General features: G+C 31.2%; 1 protein-coding gene across 1 annotated transcript; it reads right to left on the bottom strand.

Annotated features, from left to right (window-relative positions):
- Window positions 1-10,165: 10,165 nt before the first annotated feature.
- LOC111892362 (hypersensitive-induced response protein-like protein 1) lies at window positions 10,166-11,944 on the bottom strand. Its single transcript, XM_023888416.3, has 6 exons — window positions 11,800-11,944; window positions 11,398-11,599; window positions 11,172-11,292; window positions 10,989-11,080; window positions 10,810-10,906; window positions 10,166-10,732 (listed from the first exon to the last, which is right to left on the bottom strand). Exons 2-6 carry the CDS (start codon window positions 11,584-11,586, stop codon window positions 10,374-10,376), a joined length of 858 nt encoding a protein of 285 aa, XP_023744184.1. The 5' UTR covers window positions 11,587-11,599; window positions 11,800-11,944; the 3' UTR covers window positions 10,166-10,373.
- Window positions 11,945-21,324: the final 9,380 nt, after the last annotated feature.

Genomic DNA, 21,324 nt, shown 5'->3' with positions numbered 1-21,324 from the left:
TCTGAACCTGTGGTTTCATCCCCAACCAGGAAATTCAAAAGGATATATGTCTGTTTAGGTCCTTTACAAAAAGTATTTAAGGCAGGGTTGAGAGTATTTTTAGGCTTAGATGGAGCCTTCATGAAGGGACCTTTCCCAGGTCAAATACTAAGTGCAGTTGGTGTTGATTCCAACAATGGAACCTACCCATTGGGATATGTTGTTGTTGAAAGTGAAAACACTTCAAGATGGAAATGGTTTCTCCAGTGTCTTAGATAAGATCTTGACTTGTATTCAAATTCCAACTTCACCTTTATCAGTGATAGACAGAAGGTAATTTAGTTACATATAATATTGTATACTAGGTTTCATTACAGACTAATGCTAATTACTTATTTTGTTATGGTGAAAACAAGGTCTTCTACCATCCATAGAACAATTGTTTCCTAATACAGAACACAGGTTCTGTATTAGACACATATACCAGAACATGAGGAAGTTATTTAAGACTACAAAGTACAAGGAGTATTTTTGGAGGTGTGCTACAGCCACCATCATACCAGAGTTTGAAGCTGTAATGGTAGAGCTAAGGAATTATGACATAGAAGCATATCAGTGGCTCTTGAAAATCCCTCCACATCATTAGGCTAGAAGTCATTTTTCAGGTATTTTCTCAATTTGTTGTCTTATTTTTCATTATAGTATAGATATACACTAACTGTTATTTTGTTAATGAACTACTAGGAAGGGTAATTTCAGACATGTTATTGAATAACCTTTGTGAAGTGTTCAATAGCAAACTTGTGAAAGGGAGAGACAAACCCATTATCAGCTGTTTGGAGTTTATTAGAGAGTACCTTATGAAGATAGTATGCAATGTGATGAAAGTGTTAAACAAGTGTCAAGGTCCAGTAACTCCAACTAGTACTAGGATTTTGGAAGCAAACATAACACTTGCTAGTAAGTATCATGCACGATGGAATGGGGGACAAAAGTATCAGGTTAAAGGTCCATGGAATGATCAACATGTGGTGGACATGGATAAAAGGGAGTGTGGTTGTAGAAAGTGGGAGCTTACTAGAATTCCTTTCAAGCCTAAATGAAATGGCAAACAATGCTGAAAAGGTAGGAGAACTATACACCTATGTGCATAAGGTGTATTGGCTTGATACATGGAAAGAGATGTACTCCTTCAAGGTGGAGCCTATCAAAGGTAGAGCCATGTGGCCTAAGAGTGACTGCCCAACAACTCTTGTCCCTCCACCACACAATAAAGCTACAAGTAGGCCAAAAAAGAAAAGGAGGATTACAACAGAGAAAAGGATTGAAATTTAACAACGAAAGAGGCAAGAAAACAGCCAAAGTGAAATGATAATGAAAATCAAAAGTTGAGCAGGAAGTTTTTGACTGTAACATGTAGTAAGTGTAAGCAAAAGGGTCATAATTTCAGGACCTTCAAGGTCCAAGATGGGAATTGATGTTTAAGTACTTAAGTTGTTTATGTTTGTGAAGACTTGCTAATGCACTTTAGTTGGTACTTTGATGCCCTTCTTTGGTTCCCTTTTGATTATGTACTTTGATGACCTTTTATGGAACAATGTAATCCAATGTTTTAGTAATGTACTTTAATGCCCTTTGTTGGTAATGATTGTGTTTTGGCATCCATCTGTTATGGTACGTAACTCAATATTTGTATGTAACCTTTTTTGGTACCCTTTTGGTAATGTACTTTGTTATTGGTTTATTTTGTATTGTCAAAGCATGAAGATGTTATGGAAATGCACTTAATATATGCATGTAAAACCATTACAAGTGCATATTCAAGTGTATACAAAAACCATTACAATTGCATATCATGTCAAGATAAAACCTTTACAGTTTCATATTCATATAAACATAAAACCATTACACTTCCATTTATCATAAAAGCATTACATATCCAAAAGATAACACTTACAACATATATAAACCACCATTAAACCTTCTAGCACTAAAAGACAACATTTTCAGGTGGTTATTACCAACAAAAAATCCCTAACCTCTAATTCCTAATTCTAAAATAGCACAAACAACAGAAACAAGACCCACGAGGCAAACAAGTACATCTTCAGCTGACCCACTTCAACCTCATACATATTCATTATTCTTAACAGTCTTGGTATGATAACAGTTGATCTTTAACACATAGGGGGATCAACCCACCCCAAAAATCCACATCTTGATCCCTACAAGAATACATTAAAGTAGAAGATTTATTGCATAACTATCGAAATATCATAACCTAATATGAGTTAGCTTACTATTTTAGGGCATGCATAGAAAACGACAACCAGGTTTTTGTGAGGTCCATGAGGTTCGCACAACAACAACATTCCCACAGAAACAGAGCACCATTTTTGAAGCTCGTAACAGTAGAAGTAGATGAGCGACGAAGAAGAAGAAGACCTTTGTTGCTGCTTCTCTATAAATCAAAATGAAGAAGAAGAAGGGGATTGCATATGAGTATTTATATAAAGGAAAAATATGATATTATTTCAAATAAGGACCTATAATGACCAAAATGCCCTCACATGGAGGGCACGTGATGGCACTAGCGGCTCCCAACAAATGGACTATGACGGAATGGACTAAAAACCCATGAAAACCTTGATTTTGGACCTTCGGTGCAAGTTGAAAACTTTTTGGATCCCATCCAAAGGTTTTTGCAAACCACAATGACCAAATTTGCAGTTTTGTCATTCTAATACTACATACTTATAAAGCTAGCATTTTTCCTTGAACCTCATGCATTTAAAACCCCCATAAAAATTTGCAAACACCTCATGCATTTGAAACCTCCTATTTTAATGAATACCACTCAAAAGTCTCTTAATAATGATTAACAATTCAAAGGTTTTATAACTAATATAATATATTTAATAAACAATTAATGGATACTCTACTATAAAAATGTCAATCTGTTTGAGTAGATACACAAATACAAATCACATACAAAATTCACAAAGAAAACAAGTTTAAAGTTTTTTTTGTTGGTTTGAGGGCTTTGAACAATTTTTCGATCCATGTTATTATGTTGAAGTTTTTAATTTGTAAGTTTGTTATATACTAATTCTTTTTTGTATTTTCTTGATTTAAGTATTCTTTTAAGAATATCATTGTATGTTGTGGTTGAAATTTTAATGTAAATTAGATTAGATTCATGTTATCAATCATATGTTATGGAAGGTGATATATAATATATAATTAACTATTGTATACATTTGTATGTTCATGTTGCTTCAAAACAATAATTAATTAAAAATCATAGATATGTCATATTATCCATATTATCCATGTAAGCTTTTTTTAAAATGCAAATTGTCTATCTTATCACTTTATATTTTAGTATATGTTTAACATTTTAATTATAATAATAAGTGTTTTTTAAAAGTTTATTTCACTTATTAATAATAACAAATGGTTTTAAAATTAATAAGAAATAATTATAAATAATAAAATCAAATTACATGGATATGTCATATTATCCATGCAAGTCTCTTTTGAAATGCAATTTGTCTATCTTATCATTTTATTATTTAGTTTATGTTTCACTTTTTAATAATAATATTAAGTGTTTCTTAAAAGTCTTCTTTAACATATGATTAATAATAAGTGGTTTAAAATTAATGAATAACAATTTTAAATGATAATAACATCAAATTATAAATTACATTTAGCTATAAATAAATTGTATTTTAAATGAACATCATTATTGAAATTAAAAAATGATCGCATAAGTAAAAATATAATTAATTAATAATAATAATTGTTAAAAATAATACTAAATAGATAATTATATTTAATTCTATTAATGAGGAATGTAAGTTGATGTCAATGAATATTATTGTTCAAAATAATAGAGATTATATATATATATATATATATATATATATATATATATATATATATATATATATATATATTACTGTAAAAATATTATCTCAAAGTTAATGTCAATAACATAACCATTTTAAACATATAATTTTCAATATTTTAATAATATATTTTTAATCTTCGTTGCGCAACGCGCGAGAATTCGTCTAGTATAAGTATATAAGTATACATTGGGGAAAAACCCAATTAAAGAAGGCAAAACATATTGGTCAAAAACTCAAATATTCTAAATAATAAGAAAGTTATTTCAAACTTCACGAGAATTGAGATTGATTGAACAATCACATAAAAAGTCAGACAAAATTGCAAAAATGGTCCATGTGGTTTCTTATTTTATGTGGTTATGGTCCAAACGTTTGAAAAGTTGCAGATTTGGTCCTTTTCAACAAGTTTTATTGTGGTTTTGGTCCTTCATCCGTTAAGTTTAACTGGTTGGCTGTTAACTTTTTTAAAATGACAATTTTACCCTCAGGGACCATTTTCGCAGTTTTGTCTTTTACCATACCATAAGGACCATTTTTGCATAAGTTCTTTTTTATTTTATTGAAGTATTATATATTAATAAATATTATTTTTAATATATAATATTATATATTAATAAATAATTTTTTATGGGATTATTAGTTTATTATAGTTGTTTTTTTTGGGGGAACGACTATAGTTGATTTTTTTTTAATTTTTTTTTGTTTGAGTAAATCTTTTTATTGAGCTATTATATATAAATACATATAGTTTTTAATATATATAATTTATATCATAATAAATATTATATTATTGGATTATTAATTTCTTTTAGTTAATATTTTTAATTCTTTTTTAATTATTTTTATTGGATTATTTCTTTTATTTCTTTTAATTTATTATTTTCTTCATATACTGAATATTGTTTTATTGGATTATTAATTTATTTTAGTTAATTCTTTTTAAAAAAAATCGACGTAATTATTTTTTATTGAATTATTGTATATCAATACATATAGTTTTTAATATATAATATTTATATTATAATAAATATTATATTATTGTATTATTATTATCTTCTAGTTAATTTTTGTAATTTTTTTTTGAACTACTTTTTGTTGGATTATTACTTTTAATTTATTATTTTCTTCATATACTAAATATCATTTTATCGGATTATAATAGTAGTTCTTGTAAATTTTATTGGTTTCACCACAAAGTCATGAGATACGCAAAATCGTGGTCTCTCATCATCGAAATCGTTAGGATCGTTGCCAAACACTTTCATTTCATCTAGCTTATGATGAGAAACCATTGGGAAAATACCACCACCATCACTCGGTCACCACCACCACTTATAAATGTTATCGGGGTTTGTTGCGCATTATGTGGGATATGAAGGATTCCATTAGATTATGAAGAGGTTGTCGCAGGTGGCTACCAACAACGCTGGGTGGAATAGGGTATAATATCTATGGAACCTCCGATGAGGGTGTTTGGAGGTGATCCTACTAATTTTTGACGATGATAATCGACACTTTTACGTATTTCGGCGACTTTGTGGTGAAACTAATAAATTTAAAAACAGTTAATAGTATACATTCAAAATAAAATAATAATCCAATAAGATAATATTTATTATATTAAAAAAATAATAAATTAAAAGTAATATTTCGATAAATTAATAATTCAAAAAAAAATTACAATAATTAATAATCCAATAATGTATTATTTACTATGATGTAGATATTATATATTAAAAATAATATTTGTTGATATATAATAATCTAATAAAAAAGAATTGCTCCAACTAAATGAAATTATAAAAAGAGTCAACTAAAAAAAATTAATAATCCAATAAAATACTGTTTCGTAATATGTAATAATCCCATAATATAATATTTATTATGATATAAATATTATATATTAAAAACTATATGTACCGATACATAATAATTCAATAAAAAAGAATTACTTCGACAAAAAAAAAATTTTAAAAATAATTAGCTAAAATAAATTAATAATCCAATAAAACAACATTTAGTATATGAAGAAAATAATAAATTAAACGTAATAATACAATGAAAAATGTTTAAAAATTATAAAAATTAACTAAAAAAATTAATAATCCAATGATATAATATTTATTACGATATAAATATTATATATTAAAAACTATATGTATTGATATATAATAATTTAATAAAAAAGAATTACTCCAACAATTTTTTTTTAAAAAAAATCAACTAAAATAAATTAATAATCCAATAAAAAATATTTATTAATATATAATATTATATATTAAAAATAATATCTATTAATATATAATACTTTATTAAAATAAAAAAGAATATATGCAAAAATGGTCCTTATAGTATAGTAAAAGACAAAACTGTGAAAATGGTCCCTGGGGGTAAAATTGTCATTTTAAGGAACTTAACGGATGAGGGACCAAAACCACAACAAAACTTGTTGAAAAGGACCAAATCTGCAACTTTTCAAACGTTTGGACCATAACCACATAAAATAAGAAACCACAAGGACCATTTTTGCAGTTTTGTCAAAAAGTCAAGTATTGCAATTCTTTTCTATATAATGGGTTTGTGATTAAATGATAATTATATTTACGCAAATCATACAAAACCCATCAACATGACAAACTTGGACATATGTTTTGTATAATGACTGAAACGTCCTTTCGTTTTTTTGTTGCTACTAGGTAAGTTGATACTTGGTGGAATGATATTATTTAAAAGTACAACATAGTTGTGAAAGGTGAAACATAGATAGATTTGATGTTTTAATAAGCTTATAATTATAAATTATCGTATACGTTTTTTTTGGGCCTAAAATTGTAATATAAAAAAGTCAGTTTCTAGTAGCAAGAAAATCATTTTTTTTACGGTTTCATGTTCTACCATATTGATTAATGTCTTTTTCAGTTTTTGATTTTTTGTATGTTTCGTTAGCAACTTTGTTGAGATGTAATGTACATACCAAGTTCAAGCCATTTTATTTCAATAAAAAGTTATTGTTTGTTTTCCATTAGATTTTTCTTCTTCTTCTTCTTCTTCTTTTATTTTCTTTTATTATTTTTTTTTTAATTTTTTTTTATGGACAAGGGAGAGTTTCCCAAGGATGTCTTTTTTGATGTTCTATTCGGGTATTTTCTCATTTTTTGTTAGATTTTGGATTTTTAAAGATCCATACATTTTTTTCCTTTATTTTAGAACGACGGATATTATTAAATAGAAAGCGTGCAACTAACAAGGTGCCAGAGCAAATTACAAAATATTAGTACAAGCATTGAAAACATTAAGAGGAGAACAACACCATACATTCCAATTCAAACTACTAAGATTGGCACGATGCCTGAACCAATTAAAGGATATAAGTTGAATTTCATCCGCCATCCTCATAGGAGAGTATCTTTTCTTCTTGAAGATGAGGGCATTCTGTGTCTTTCAAATTATCTAGATGGTAGAATATATCAACCCCGGTTTCATCTTTTTATGATTCTTGCTAAGCTCATTTCATGATAGCTTCAATAACATATCATCTGTGTTCATAGGTGAAGATGGTAAAAAAAACTCGACGAACTGTAGAACCATCTCCAGATTTCTCGGGAGAAAAAAACAATTGAAAAAAATATGATTTTTGTCTTCATTTATAATCAAACTGAAAGGGCAAGCAAAGGATGAAAAATTTACCCCTCTCATATGAGGTTTAGCTAAACAAATATTTTGATTTTTTATAGAAACCCATAAAAAAACTTGGTCCTAAAGTTCTATCTTTGCCTTTAAACCCACAAAAACGATTAATTAATTGATGTCCCAATTCTCAAACAACCACTCTTATATCCAATGTTTTAAAAACCGGTTTTTTAGTTGAACCGGTATGGTAACCGGTTCGATCGCCGGGTGAACCGGTTTCTATATTTTTCATGTTTTTTTCTATTTTCCTACACATACATCCATATAAAAATTATGAATTTGATGTTTACAAGTTCAAACATTAAAAATACACATAAAAATAAGTTGTAGATGAATCCAAATACATTAAAATAACACAAAATCATAAGTTTTAGTGTTTTACATCAATCCATATACGTCAAAAAAAAAATAAAGTATAATACCGAAACAAAATATAGTTTTTGATGAATACAAACATATCAAAAGAATCTATAACATTTACCATATGTTTTTATTTAGAGAAAACTAAATAGATTTGAAAAAAATTATCAAAGTTTATTATGTAAATGGTTTTTTTTTTTTTCATGTGTTTTTATTCAGTTTAACCGGTTTATTTTGACCTTCAACCGGTTTTTTCTAAAAACCGGTTGGTTTAATCAGGTTTATAAATTAATATAAAACCGGTGATAATTGAACCGCTCCCTCTCCCGGTTTCCGTTTCAACCGGCCGGTTCAAACCAGTTTTAAAACATTGCTTATATCCCACTTTGATGTGGGCTGTTTTCAAGATCGATCTCTTTAAAAATGTGAGATTTTTCTTTTTAAATATGATGTATTGTCTTTAAATCATTTTAGTATTACCGATCTTTGTTAATGTAAAACACAAATGAATTTCATGTTTATACTTAAATAAATTAAATGAATTTCATTCTAGAACCCACATGAGATTTAGGCATGAGATAAAAAGTATATAAACTTTTCATTGCATATGGCTTTTGAGTGGTTTAATGTGATAAACATATACAAGGACTATTATTGTCATGTGTGTATAAACAAAAGGGTGTTAGAGAGATTGTCTCTTAACAAAGGAGTTTACTTTCCAAAATTGTGTTTTAGAAATTCTAAATTACATTTAAGTTTCAACCTTTTCCGGATAAGATTTAGGTTTCATCTCTTGATGTATCTTTCAATGAATAATTAAAATAAGAGATATAAACCGAAAAGAATAAGAGGTAACACAATAAAATAATAATGGCATGAATATTGTTGTTCATTTCCGGGCACTTTCCTTTTGACGTCCCTCTCATTGCACGGTTGCCATTTGGAGAAACAAGGTACCAAACCAAACTACCAATTGTCTTTCTTGTTTCCATCTCTTATTGGATATTACAAAGAGTTAAAAGAGATATCTTGGTTTGTTATGATTTTGATTTGGATTTTGAGATGTTCTTTAATTATACTTCCAGAAGATGACTAATAATAACTATATGAAGATGTGTTTTTTTTTTTTTTATAAACTAGTCTAATTTTTGTCCTCAAAATAAATAAAAAGAAATTAAATATCCTCTTACTTTCTTCCTACAAATCCTCCTACCCAATTGAATAGTGACATGTGCATCATTTAATGATATTTTAATACATTAATATGACACATTTTATCATTTAATTGAGATAAAAGGATTTGTAGGAAAGGATATTTAATTTCTCATAAATAAATAATCACGTATTTTGAAATGTAAAACTGACAAAAATGGTCCTTGCATTAAGATTTTCGCATTAACTTCTTAATTTCTTAAACAAAATGCATTTCAAAATCTCTCGCGACCGTACTTCACGTTTAGCCACAACTGGGTTAGCCTCCTAATACTTCTTGGGCTTAAAGCAACTTATGAAATGCAAAATTTATAATTTGGTATTCTCTTTACATTTTAGATTAAAGATTTTCTAGGCTTTTCATCGATTATTCTAAATTTTCAACTTATTGCACATTGTTCAAATTTAGGTTAAATTTGTCTAATGAAAATTTTTGTAAACATGGATGGCACTCTCAACTCTTATTTCGAGTTTCAGAGTTTGGATTTTGCATTAGGACATCCATAATGATTAAACTAATTAAAGGTTAATGAGATTGTGAGAACATTATTCCACCATTCATACAACACTATCACATTTTTTACTACAATATATTGAACTTTGTAAAGTTGAATGAAATAGATTTATAAAATATAATTTATGGCATTAAATAGTTAAAAGTTTTCTTTTTTACCCATTGAAATTTCAATGATCATCGAATTCATATCTATTAAATCTCAATATAATATTTAATAATGATAAAGTTCAACTCATTGAATGTCAATTAGATATGTTACCTTATTCAACTCTTTCATTGAACTATGCATTATAGATACTCTTATAACATTACACAAATTAACCATTGAGATAAATCATGCTTATTAATATTAATCGTTAACTCGACACATTAAATGTCCAAAGATATGTTACAACCAGACAAGGGTATTTTCAAAATAGGTATTTGGTAACCATTTGATATTACAAACTACCATTTTTCCATTTAAACACATAGATTTGAATAAACAAAAGACAAAACTAAATGAGACATTGAATTAAAACCGATATCTACAAACCACCTAATGCGGCAAATATACATAAACACACAACTATACAAAAATCCATGGATACAAAGTTACAAACACAATCATAAGAAACATAAAAATATATTGTTATTATACATATATGTCACTCCAAAAGTATATGTTACATTAACATAGTTGAGGATCAGGATTAGGATCAAGTGGTGGCACTCCCCATAAGAAGTCCATCGCGTATCTGAGCAGCCACATCACGAACAGCACCGGGTCCATGAGGGATGAACACTGCAGATGATTTGGATGCAGCACCGATTTCCTTCATGGTGTCAAAATACTGAGTCACTAAAACCATATCCATCACATCTTTAGCTGTTGTCCCTGGAACATTAACCGAAAACCCCAACACACTGTCTCTTAAACCATCCACAATCGCCTGTCTCTGTCGTGCAATACCCAATCCAGACAAATACTTTGACTCAGCCTCTCCTTCAGCCCTTTTTATCTGAAGTATCTTCTCTGCCTCACCTTTCTCAATAGCTGCCAACCTCATCCGTGCAGCTATATATAGGCATGTAGATTAAACAATTAATTAATTGATCTCAAAGATTACGCATAATTAATGATGAAAACTTCACCTGCATTGATCTCATTCATTGCTTTCTTCACACGTTCATCCGGTTCTATATCGACAATCAATGTTTGAACAATCTCAAACCCGTATGCGGACATTGCCTATAACCAAAATCCAAGACATCAAAAGTGTCACAATCAATGGGGTACATGAACATCTTGTGTAATCATTCAATCATGTTACCTTTTCAAGTTCACGATCAACAGCCTTGGCAATTTCATTCTTTTGCTCAAAAACATCATCAAGGTTAAGCTTTGGAACACTAGCTCTTATAACTACAAATAGAGAACGCATGTCCATGTTACTCATCAAGAAAAGCGAAAACCAAAACTGCTTTATATATAATAATTTATAGTTTTGTTTTACCATCAAAAACATAGGCCTGGATTTGGGTACTTGTGTTGGTGAGTTTGTAGAATGCTTCACTTGCCTTATCAGCCAGAGCACGATACTGTATGGAAGCTACAACATTAACAAAGACATTGTCCTGAAGAGAATAAAACTATATTAGTTTAAAAACGATTTAAACATACAGCTATGATGTAACAATAATAAAACATATATATGATTTAAAAGGGAGAGAAAAACGTACCTTTGTTTTGGTCTCGCACTTGACATCCAACTGGCGAAGCCTTAGGGTGAGATGTCCAGCAAGCCGCCTTCCAAAAATCCAAGGCACACAATGACAACCTGGCTGGAGAACATCATCAAACTTCCCAAAAGTTTCCTTAATGGCAACAGTCGATTGATCCACTTGAACCAAACATAATAGGTTTCCCATGATCGATCTTATACTGAAACCAATGATCACAAGACTCATTAATTAGCAGTGTCTTAATTCACATAAACGTTTCAACAAATTAAGAGGGATATTAATTCACAGCACGTAATTGATAGCTTCCAATAAGCCAAATTCTATATCACCCAAGTAAAAAATATATACATAAATATAAAAAGCAGCATTGATTGTTCTATTTAAAGAAGATCATGTAACCTTGTTACGAAGATCCACGTTCAAAGTAAAAAGATGGAGGAGAAGGATTGGCTGGCACAAGGCGGTAGGATGGTAGAGGAGAAGGAGATAGTTTGCAGTCTTTCTTATAGAAGGAATATCGGATCTATTCTCAACGGCCTACGCCCACTTGACATTTAAAAAAATCGAAAACGATGCTAACAAATTAATTACAAAAGTCGTAACTAATATTTAATGATTAATCCACCACAATCGAAAAAAGAAAAATCCATGAAATTTGTCCATGGTTATCGCTAAACTCACAATAAAAATCAAAAGAGTAAAATACACGAACGGTCCCTGTTATTCAGGATGGTTTGCATAATTAATCCATAACCAGTTTTTTATAACTTGGCCATCCTTAGTCTTAAATAGGTTATAAACTTGGTCTTGTCTTAACATTTCGTCTTGTTTCACCGTTTAAACACCTCATGCATGTTTGCCTTACATGCATGGGTATTTTTGTCATTTCCAGTTACAGCCTATTACTGTCATTTGAGAAACCGGAGCGTTTATGATTTATACACAATTATTCCTATATTAGCCACGATCGGCCATAAAATACACGCATTAACATTCAAACGAGATAACCCTAGCATCTACACTTAAATCACGGTGAACTACAATGGTCACTTGGAGGATATGTGCTATAATATACAAAATTGATGTTGGTTGTGGATATTGTACGCTTACACTGTCTTTCTTCAGTTCTTCATCTCTCCAATATTTTCCCTCAATCAACACCAACAATGGGGAACTAGTGTCATACCCGTCCGGTGGACAGGTAGACAAAATATGATTGAAAGTTAAGTGCTTAATCTATTAAGCATTTTAACGAATTCAAAATATGATTAAAAGTGTGGATCGGACAAGATACAACAACACGAAAACATTTCAATACAAATGGGGGGAGGTAAAATGGTCCAAAACAAAAAATGATGCAAAGAGGGATAAAATGGTCCAAAATCATTAGAATCAATTAGGAATTTATTATAATTGTAAAAAAGTAATACATATATTTTTCTTTTTAAAGAACATTGTTGATTATGGTAATAAAAGGATGGGTTATTAAAGATAAATCAAGAACTAATAAAATAAAATGTACTTTTTTGTTTGTCTAATTAATTTGGCAGGGGGTGTAAATCCTCTGTTTTTATTTTCTTATTGTGTTTGGATGAGAAGGGTAAGAATGAATCAACTATATAAGTACTTTTATAAACCAATGTACCACATCTGTATTTTAAATAAAGGTAAAACAATTAACTATTTAAGCATTGTACTTTCGAATATAGCATCATATTTTTAAAAAATTATGTTTTTTTTCTTATATTTTCTTTGGCAACAGATAAGTATTTCAATACAAATGGGGGAGGAAGGGTAAAATGGTCCAAAATCATAGATGATGCAGGAGACGTAAAATGGTCCTAAATCATTAAAACGTATTAGGAATATGTTATAATTGTATAAAATTAATACATGTATTTTGCTTTCACCTGAAATTTTATAAATTTTATTAAAAATCGAGTCATGATGAAATGTAGAACAATAGATGCATAAAATAATTATTCATCTCCAATAAATGTTCAATAATGTTGAAGACAACCCGGTTGCCCGTGAACCAGACAAATTAACATCCAAACTGGTCTCTGTATAAACCTTAAAATTTACAAACAATTAAAAAATTAAATTAAAATAGAATCCAATCAATGGAAGCAAAAGTAAGTGGGTAGATATGAGTATATACCTTTATGGATAGTTTTTTACCAATGTGAAAGGGATGTAATTGCTGTCATATAGAGTGATACATCACTCTGGTCTATATCAAAGTCGCAATAAATTAGACGGGGTAAAATAGTACTTTTCTAACAAAACTTTAATTTAAAGAACCAAAAAATGGAAGTACGTCTTCTCACCTGTCATATAATATAAATTCCCACAACATAACTTCAAATTAATCATGATTTATAAAATATTATATAAATTCTCACAATTTCCCATGATCTTGGATGAAACCCCACTATGAATCCTTCAAACACTCGTAAACCTGGTTTCTCACACGGAATTGCAAGTTCAACAATAATTCTACACTCAAATATTATAAATAATTAAAAAAAACAAATGATTAGCATGTAGGAGTGAACAAATTAGTGCCAATGAAAACACGAGTTTTGCAAACAATACATGCAAAGCTACTTTTATTAGATATGAAAGTACTTTTATAAATCACTGTATCACATCTGTATTTTAAATAAAGATAAAACAATTAACTATTTAAGCATTGTACTTTCAAATATAGCATCATATTTTCAAAAATAATTATGTTTTTTTTCTTATTCGTATTTTCTTTGGCAACAGATAAGCATTTCAATAAAAATGGGGAGAGAAGGGGTAAAATGGTCCAAAATCATAAATGAAGTATGAGGGGTAAAATGGTCCAAAATCATTAAAACAAATTAGGAATCTGTTATAACTTTAAATGGTGATTTGTAAAATCTACTTTTTTTTGTTTGTCTAATAATATATTTAACATTCATTTCTAAATCTTCATTTTTTTTAATTTGTTGTTTTATTTTCTTATTTAACCATTGTACTTTGAAAGTACAATGGTTTAATAAGAAAAACACATAAATTTTTTAAAATATGAATTAAAAATTAAAGTATGATGCTATATTTGAAAGTACAATGCTTAAATAAGAAAAAGTAACATAATTCTTATTGAAAATAAGTACAATGCTATTATTTCCAATAAACAACTTTCATGACTAAGTGTGTAACATCCTAAAAATACAGGCCAAAAATTTCATTTTTAAATACGTCATTATAAAACCAACAGTGTAATAAAACATTTGTAATATCACGTCATGTCAAAACCAAAGTAGAAATAATCAAACATGTTAACATAAAACAATATCAGAGTGTAATCCCAAAGATCTCATGTGCAGAAAACCATAGTGTGATGCGCTGCGATCAAGTCGGCTCCTTTCCTTTAAACACGAAGTACCTGAAACAAAAACTAAAAATCGTAAGCACGAAGCTTAGTGAGTTCCCCCATCATACCACATACCATATAATCACATAACATACATATATTGTCAGGCATATCTGGGTGCTCGACCTACCCCTTCGGTCCTCTCGACCGGATACTGGCTAGCATATATGGGTGCTGTCCTCCCCTTCGGTCTTCTCGACCGGATACTGGCTAGCATATCTGGGTGCTGGCCTCTCCTTCGGTCCTCTCGACCGGATACTGGGGACTATTTCACCCCTACTACTACCACATAACACATATCATATAATCTATTTAGCATGGCTGGGCATGACTACCCCTTCGGCCCTATCGACCGGTAATCCAGGGACTATCTCCCTTACTGTCACTAGCACATAACATCATATCATACTAGCACATAAACATATCAGGTAGTAGTAAACCTAGATGAATATCACAGAGACAATCATCTAATCATACAATTCCTACTGATGGGTCGGCATTGTGGCCGTAGACCCACCGTTATTGGAAGGTAACTCACCTCACACTGCTGAAGTCCCGTTGACACAATCCCACACTGCTGAAGTCCCGCAGGCTGAACCCCAGCTATTGGTTGATAGATTCCCGAACTGTCAACACCAAAATAACACCCAATTAATAATTGGGTCCCAACACATAACCATAATACATACTTGGATGATTACTACATTACCCCAGGCTTGGCTTATTTAAGCCCAACAAGGCCCAATCCATAGTCCCAAAGCCAACTAGGAAACAAAGCCCAACATATGGCCCAATTTTATAAATTGGTCCCAAACCCTTACAAGGTCTTACCATAAGGCCCCAACCATTTAGTCCAGTCCAATATTCAACATTTTAATGGCCCAATATCACATAATCATAAAGGCCCAAACTATGGCCCATATATGGCCCAATTTTCCAAATTGGGCCCAACTCCTCATATGGGCCTTGATGGGTTTTAGGCATAAGAACAATCTATGTGCTCATACAAACCCTAATACTTGGATCTAGGTTTCTCTATTGCACATGCTTTGAATCCAAGACTAACAAACTTAGATCTAACAAATTACAAACTGAATTAGGGTTTATAGAATTACCTTTGATTGTTATATAGCAATAACAATCAATTCCTTGCTTGGATTGGCCTTAGAAAGCTTAGTGCCTCAAGTGCTGCACCTCTAATGGAGTCACAAACACCTTATGCAACTTGGATGAAGAGGAGAAGAAAGGGGAGGCACCAAAAACGGCTGGAAACCCTAATGGAAGACTTATCCACGTTTTTGGGGCATAGGGGCCCTTTATATACATGTAGGTTATTAGGGTTTACAACTAGGAAACCCTAATTTGACTGCTTAGGCCCTAAGCAGCCATGAACTCCTTAAACATATCCCTTGGACGATTTCTAATGGGCTTCCCATAGAATTCGTCCAACCTATATATTATTAGGTGATCCATAGCCCAATTATAATTATCTTATAATTACAACTTCAGTCCCCTAAGTTTAATTAATCTCTTTTAGCCACAAAATTAATTAACAATTAATTCTTGACTAATATTAATTAAACAATATGATTTCTCCTTTAATATATTATTCTCATAATATATTAATAAATCATATTTAAACCTTTCTCTCCTTAAATCATCCTACATATTGCCATGGTGAAGGCAACCCAAAAGGACCATGCTCATAATCGGGTCAAGTACATACCAAAATAGTTATGGACTTAGACACTAATCCAACAGTCTCCCCCTTGGATAAGTCTAATAACTATTTTCCATATGACTTCAGAACCTGATCAGCAATCATAGCTTTCAAAAGCCGCTGTCAACTCTGATCTTATTAGATAGCGTGTCCTCTAGATAAGGGATTATATATTCCTCCATTCTCAAGATATCGTATAAACATAAGACATGAATTTTAATCATTCTCTCTATACTTTTTCCCGACTTCCGATTTATGACGACTGATAACAGACTACAGTTGAACACATCAACTTAGTCCCGGCTTGGCCAAGCACATAGGTGTCATCACTAAATCATCGAGAGGCCCATAGATATCGCTTTTATCCTACTTTGGGTAAAAGGAATGGATAAACTTCGACTCAAATGCTCGCTTGCATTTATTAATCGAATCACACACAACAATAAGTTTTATAACACCAAGTTACTGGTGCGTTTACTTATTATCAATGTGTAACCGACTAACAAATAACAACTCACACGTCTCGGTTTCAAGAATATACAATATTATCGTCTCACTAATCACTCATGATAAAACCATGAAGTGATCCAAGTGAGCGTGGGTTTAATCCAATACTTTAATCTTATCAAAGCACTCATGAACTCTGCAGCAAACTTGTGCTATGTCTAAACACTTCGGACAATCTACAGACAGATTCATGACAGTCTTCCTTCATACTTACTTCCAACGTATGACCGACTGTGGATGTTTGAATAACCTAGTTATTCTGGAAGTCAAAACATGCAAATTGAAACATAACAATAATACTTAATTCTATATGGCCTCAAACTTGTGAGAGTAAATAAAACACTTCTATTTAACCACCATATTGATTACTCATTCTTATCGTTTACTGTTTCAGAAAATCAACTTATTACTCGAATTACAACAATAGTTGTCCCATGCATAAAGCATGCACACTATGTTTCCTATGGTCCTTACTTTGTGAAATAGATTCATTGAAAAACCTTTTCAATGATGCTCATTTCACAATTCCCAATCCTTATCATTAGTGTAAGAACACAAGGTTCTTGCCACTACTAGAATACGCTAGATTCTAATATCTTATGCAACGATCCTTTCGTAAAGTCACAGCACAAAAGTCACCAAGACTTGGCTAATGAAATTACAAGGTACTCTATCGGAAATTGTTACAAGACAATTCCATAGACGTGAAGTCTCACATTCAAAGTACATTCATTTGAACATCCTTCTTGCATAAAAGTTTCTATCTAGGCATAGACTCTCAATATCCAATTCCCAATATGGAAACATTTCCACATTTGCCATATGACAGCTCATTCTTAATAGAATCTTATCTATTTATAATAATGTCGATATGGTCCATCCAATACCATACTTCCAACTACTCACAAGCGACCAATCCTCAGCGAACTTTGGATCATCCTTTGATAGTTGTTTAATAATTTTAGTCAAAATCCATTCTAGTCCTTTTTCCCTCTTAATGTGCTAGACATTTGAAAAATTTTAGAATGGTAAATATTATAGCATTTGCAATCGATCCTATACCCGAAGCGTATGGGACACGATGCATAATGTCTCACATAAAGATATGATACTTTACTAATCTTTTGCCATAATATTTTATGTGTCATGTTCTCATAATTCGAACTATGAAGAGGGATGCCGTAATCATAATCGAATTTTAAGAACACACAATGTACCCTTTGACTGAAAATATTAAAATTTCTTAATCTAAGCTTTAGATTTTGAAACGAAGTATAATATTCTCTCCCTTAGTTATAGCAAAACAACTTTTCAACCCATGCAACTCTGCAAATGGAACCTTTGTTTTTCTATAATTAATATTGCTAACTTGCAATACTCGCCATAATAATCATACAAGCATAACACTTATGCTCCCACTATCAGGATGATTATTATCATATAAGCATAACACTTATGCTCCCACTAGCTTTGACATGTATTCAGAAAACAAATGAAGTTTCAGAAAACAATGCCTATTGAATATCTGAAATTCATATTTCTAATACCAAATGTTTCGATAAGCCTACACCTTTGCCTTAGATAGCTCATATGTGTGTTTAAACAATTTAGAATTTATGTTACTAAGTTCCAAATGTTCAAACTAATTGCCAAATCTCACAATTCGAACTATGGAAAGGGATGCCGTAACCATAATCGAATGTGAGAATACAATTTTCACAATCGCTATCTTCTTAAAACATCTCTTAGTGAAAGTATTTCCTCACAGTCATTTTCATGAAGGAGGGAATCTTATGACACTTAGATTTTATGGTGTATGAGTTCCTATCCATGTGAATTTGCCAAAACCAAGGTTTGCGACAAATCCAAACTCATATGGACTGAACTTTCTTAATCTTGATTTCTTGCCCTATGGTAACACGAGTGCCCACCATGTCTTCCAAGTAGTTAAGTAACTTGTCCTTACATATCAATGTACTTTCCATCGACTAAGGCTCTAGTATGCATTCAAATGAGAACTCATAGAACTTACATACACAATTAATTCAATTGGAATGGCACAGAAACAAAATAATGTCAGCACGATAGGTTGTAAACCTCAAGTCGTGTGCTAGTGATGATCGATAAGGTTTATTCTTGATTTGTTCTTGAAACTTTTCAAGACCATTAAGACTCCCACTGATTCCTTGACATATAAGATTCTCTTGTCAAGAAACATTTCTTGACAAAGCAAATATTCAAGAGTTAGTGTAGTTCTTATCAAGACAAAACACTTCACACAATTGGTCCTAGTTGGTCTTTGTCTTATCCAAGACATCACAACTTACTAATTTTAAATGTGCAAGAATAAGAAAACCTTTTTCTAAATTCCACATTTGATGAGTGTTATAAACTTACTTAAGACTTTTCACTCAATGTCACAATCTTGACTTTAAGACTTGATATTGGAACGAAGTATGATTGACTTATTGATTTAACCATTTCTACAATTCTTGATTCCTCTTCTTAGACATGCAATTGCACTAAGACTCACTTAGAGGATCAATTGAGACATGGTTCTTAATCATTAAGACTTATCATAAAACACAATAAAAGGTACTCTCCCTTCTTCTTAGAATGGAGAAACTTTTATCTTTCTGCCTTCTTGATTCTTCTTATTCATTCTGCTATTGATTGAAACTATTTCAGTTAACTCAGAATTATACTCAATCTTATAAGTATAACCATATTTACTAAACTTTAGTAAATCATGACGAATATCTTTGTCACTCTTGTGGTAGACTTGATCCACGTACGACCTAGTGTACTCGATCTCCTAGTCCTTCAATTGACACTTTGCCAAAGAATTAGTCTAAGTTTCCCAAATGTGAAAGTTTTTCATTCATCATGCAATACACATTGCATGATTCCAAGTTTCTGTCCACTTGAAACTTGGGCGATGAGAAACTCTCCCTATTTGGTAAACTTTTGACATTTCCACAAATAACATAATTAAGAATCAAATCCATTTTGCTAATAATAGAAGTACACAAACATCAATTTCTCATATATTTCATTGCAAGGATAAACAAATAAGATAAAAACCAAAATTTATTTTATTCATAAAACAGCGGAAAACATGTCCTTACAATGCAAAATTCAAATGAAAAACTATGTAATCATATACTCCTAACAAATCTATCATAACTTCCTAAGCTCAAAATCTGATCTTCGAATTCATGCGATCGAAATCCATTTCTTCGTGATCAGACTCATCTTGCTCTTCCATCAAACTTCCTCTCTTTTCTCTAATCCTGCAAAACATGCAAATGTAATCTTATCACATTATGAATAAAGAATAGGAATTTAAATGGAGTTATATAGTGGATTTTATACCTGAAGTAGAGCCATACTTGTCGACTCTCCCATCTCTTAGATTCTTCAGGTCCTTCGGGCAGCTTCGTATCCATTTCCCCTTTCCTTGGCAGCAGGAACAGGTGGATTCTCCTAGATTGTCCACGGAGGCATGGTTGGTTGACTTATTGGACAAATATGCTCCATTACTTTGCCAAATCATTTCTGATTCAGCAACAACAAGCATATAAGTCAAGTCAATGAGGGTTGCGTCAAGTTTCATCATATGATACTCTCTAATGAACTTATCATATGATTCAGGGAGTGACTGAAGAACCCAGTCCACAGCCAACTTATCTGAGATAGACGCACCCAACATGATCAACCTATCAATGTGTGATTTCATCCCTAGGATGTGTTGCACACACGGGTTTGCCATCTTGATGTTCCATTTCCAATAGGGATTCGATGATCTTGAACCTTTCAAGTCTTCGATCATTAGGGCTAGGGAGAACAACGGGAGGAAGAGGAGGAAGTGAAATTAAGCTAGTCCATATAGATCTCTCACTTTGAATCAAGCTTTCACTTTCATTAGGAACACTTTTTCCTTGGGATTCGGGAATACACCAGTTAGACATCTACAAAACGGGAGAAAATTCAAGTTAAGTTGATTAGAGTCCTTAATAAAACACCCAAATGAGTCATTAAGGCTAGGATCCAACACAATATTCTACAACCTAGAAAAGGGATGCCGTAATCTAGTTGCAAAATATTTGAAGGTAGGTAAATGATGATTTACCAATTTCCACCATGAAAAACGAAAAAGAAGTTTAAGTTTTAAATGAATTGAAACTCCTAGATCTTTTGAGATTCATTGAACTTTTCAATGGCATGTTTAATCTCGATTATGCCCTACTATTTGTGACTGGGATGCCGCGGATCACAAACAAGGTGTGAA

The sequence above is a fragment of the Lactuca sativa genome, chromosome 5, assembly GCF_002870075.4.
Source record: "Lactuca sativa cultivar Salinas chromosome 5, Lsat_Salinas_v11, whole genome shotgun sequence".
Lineage (NCBI taxonomy): Eukaryota > Viridiplantae > Streptophyta > Magnoliopsida > Asterales > Asteraceae > Lactuca > Lactuca sativa.
Note: the sequence above shows the minus strand (reverse complement) of the source record. Positions and strands in the feature narration are given on the sequence as shown.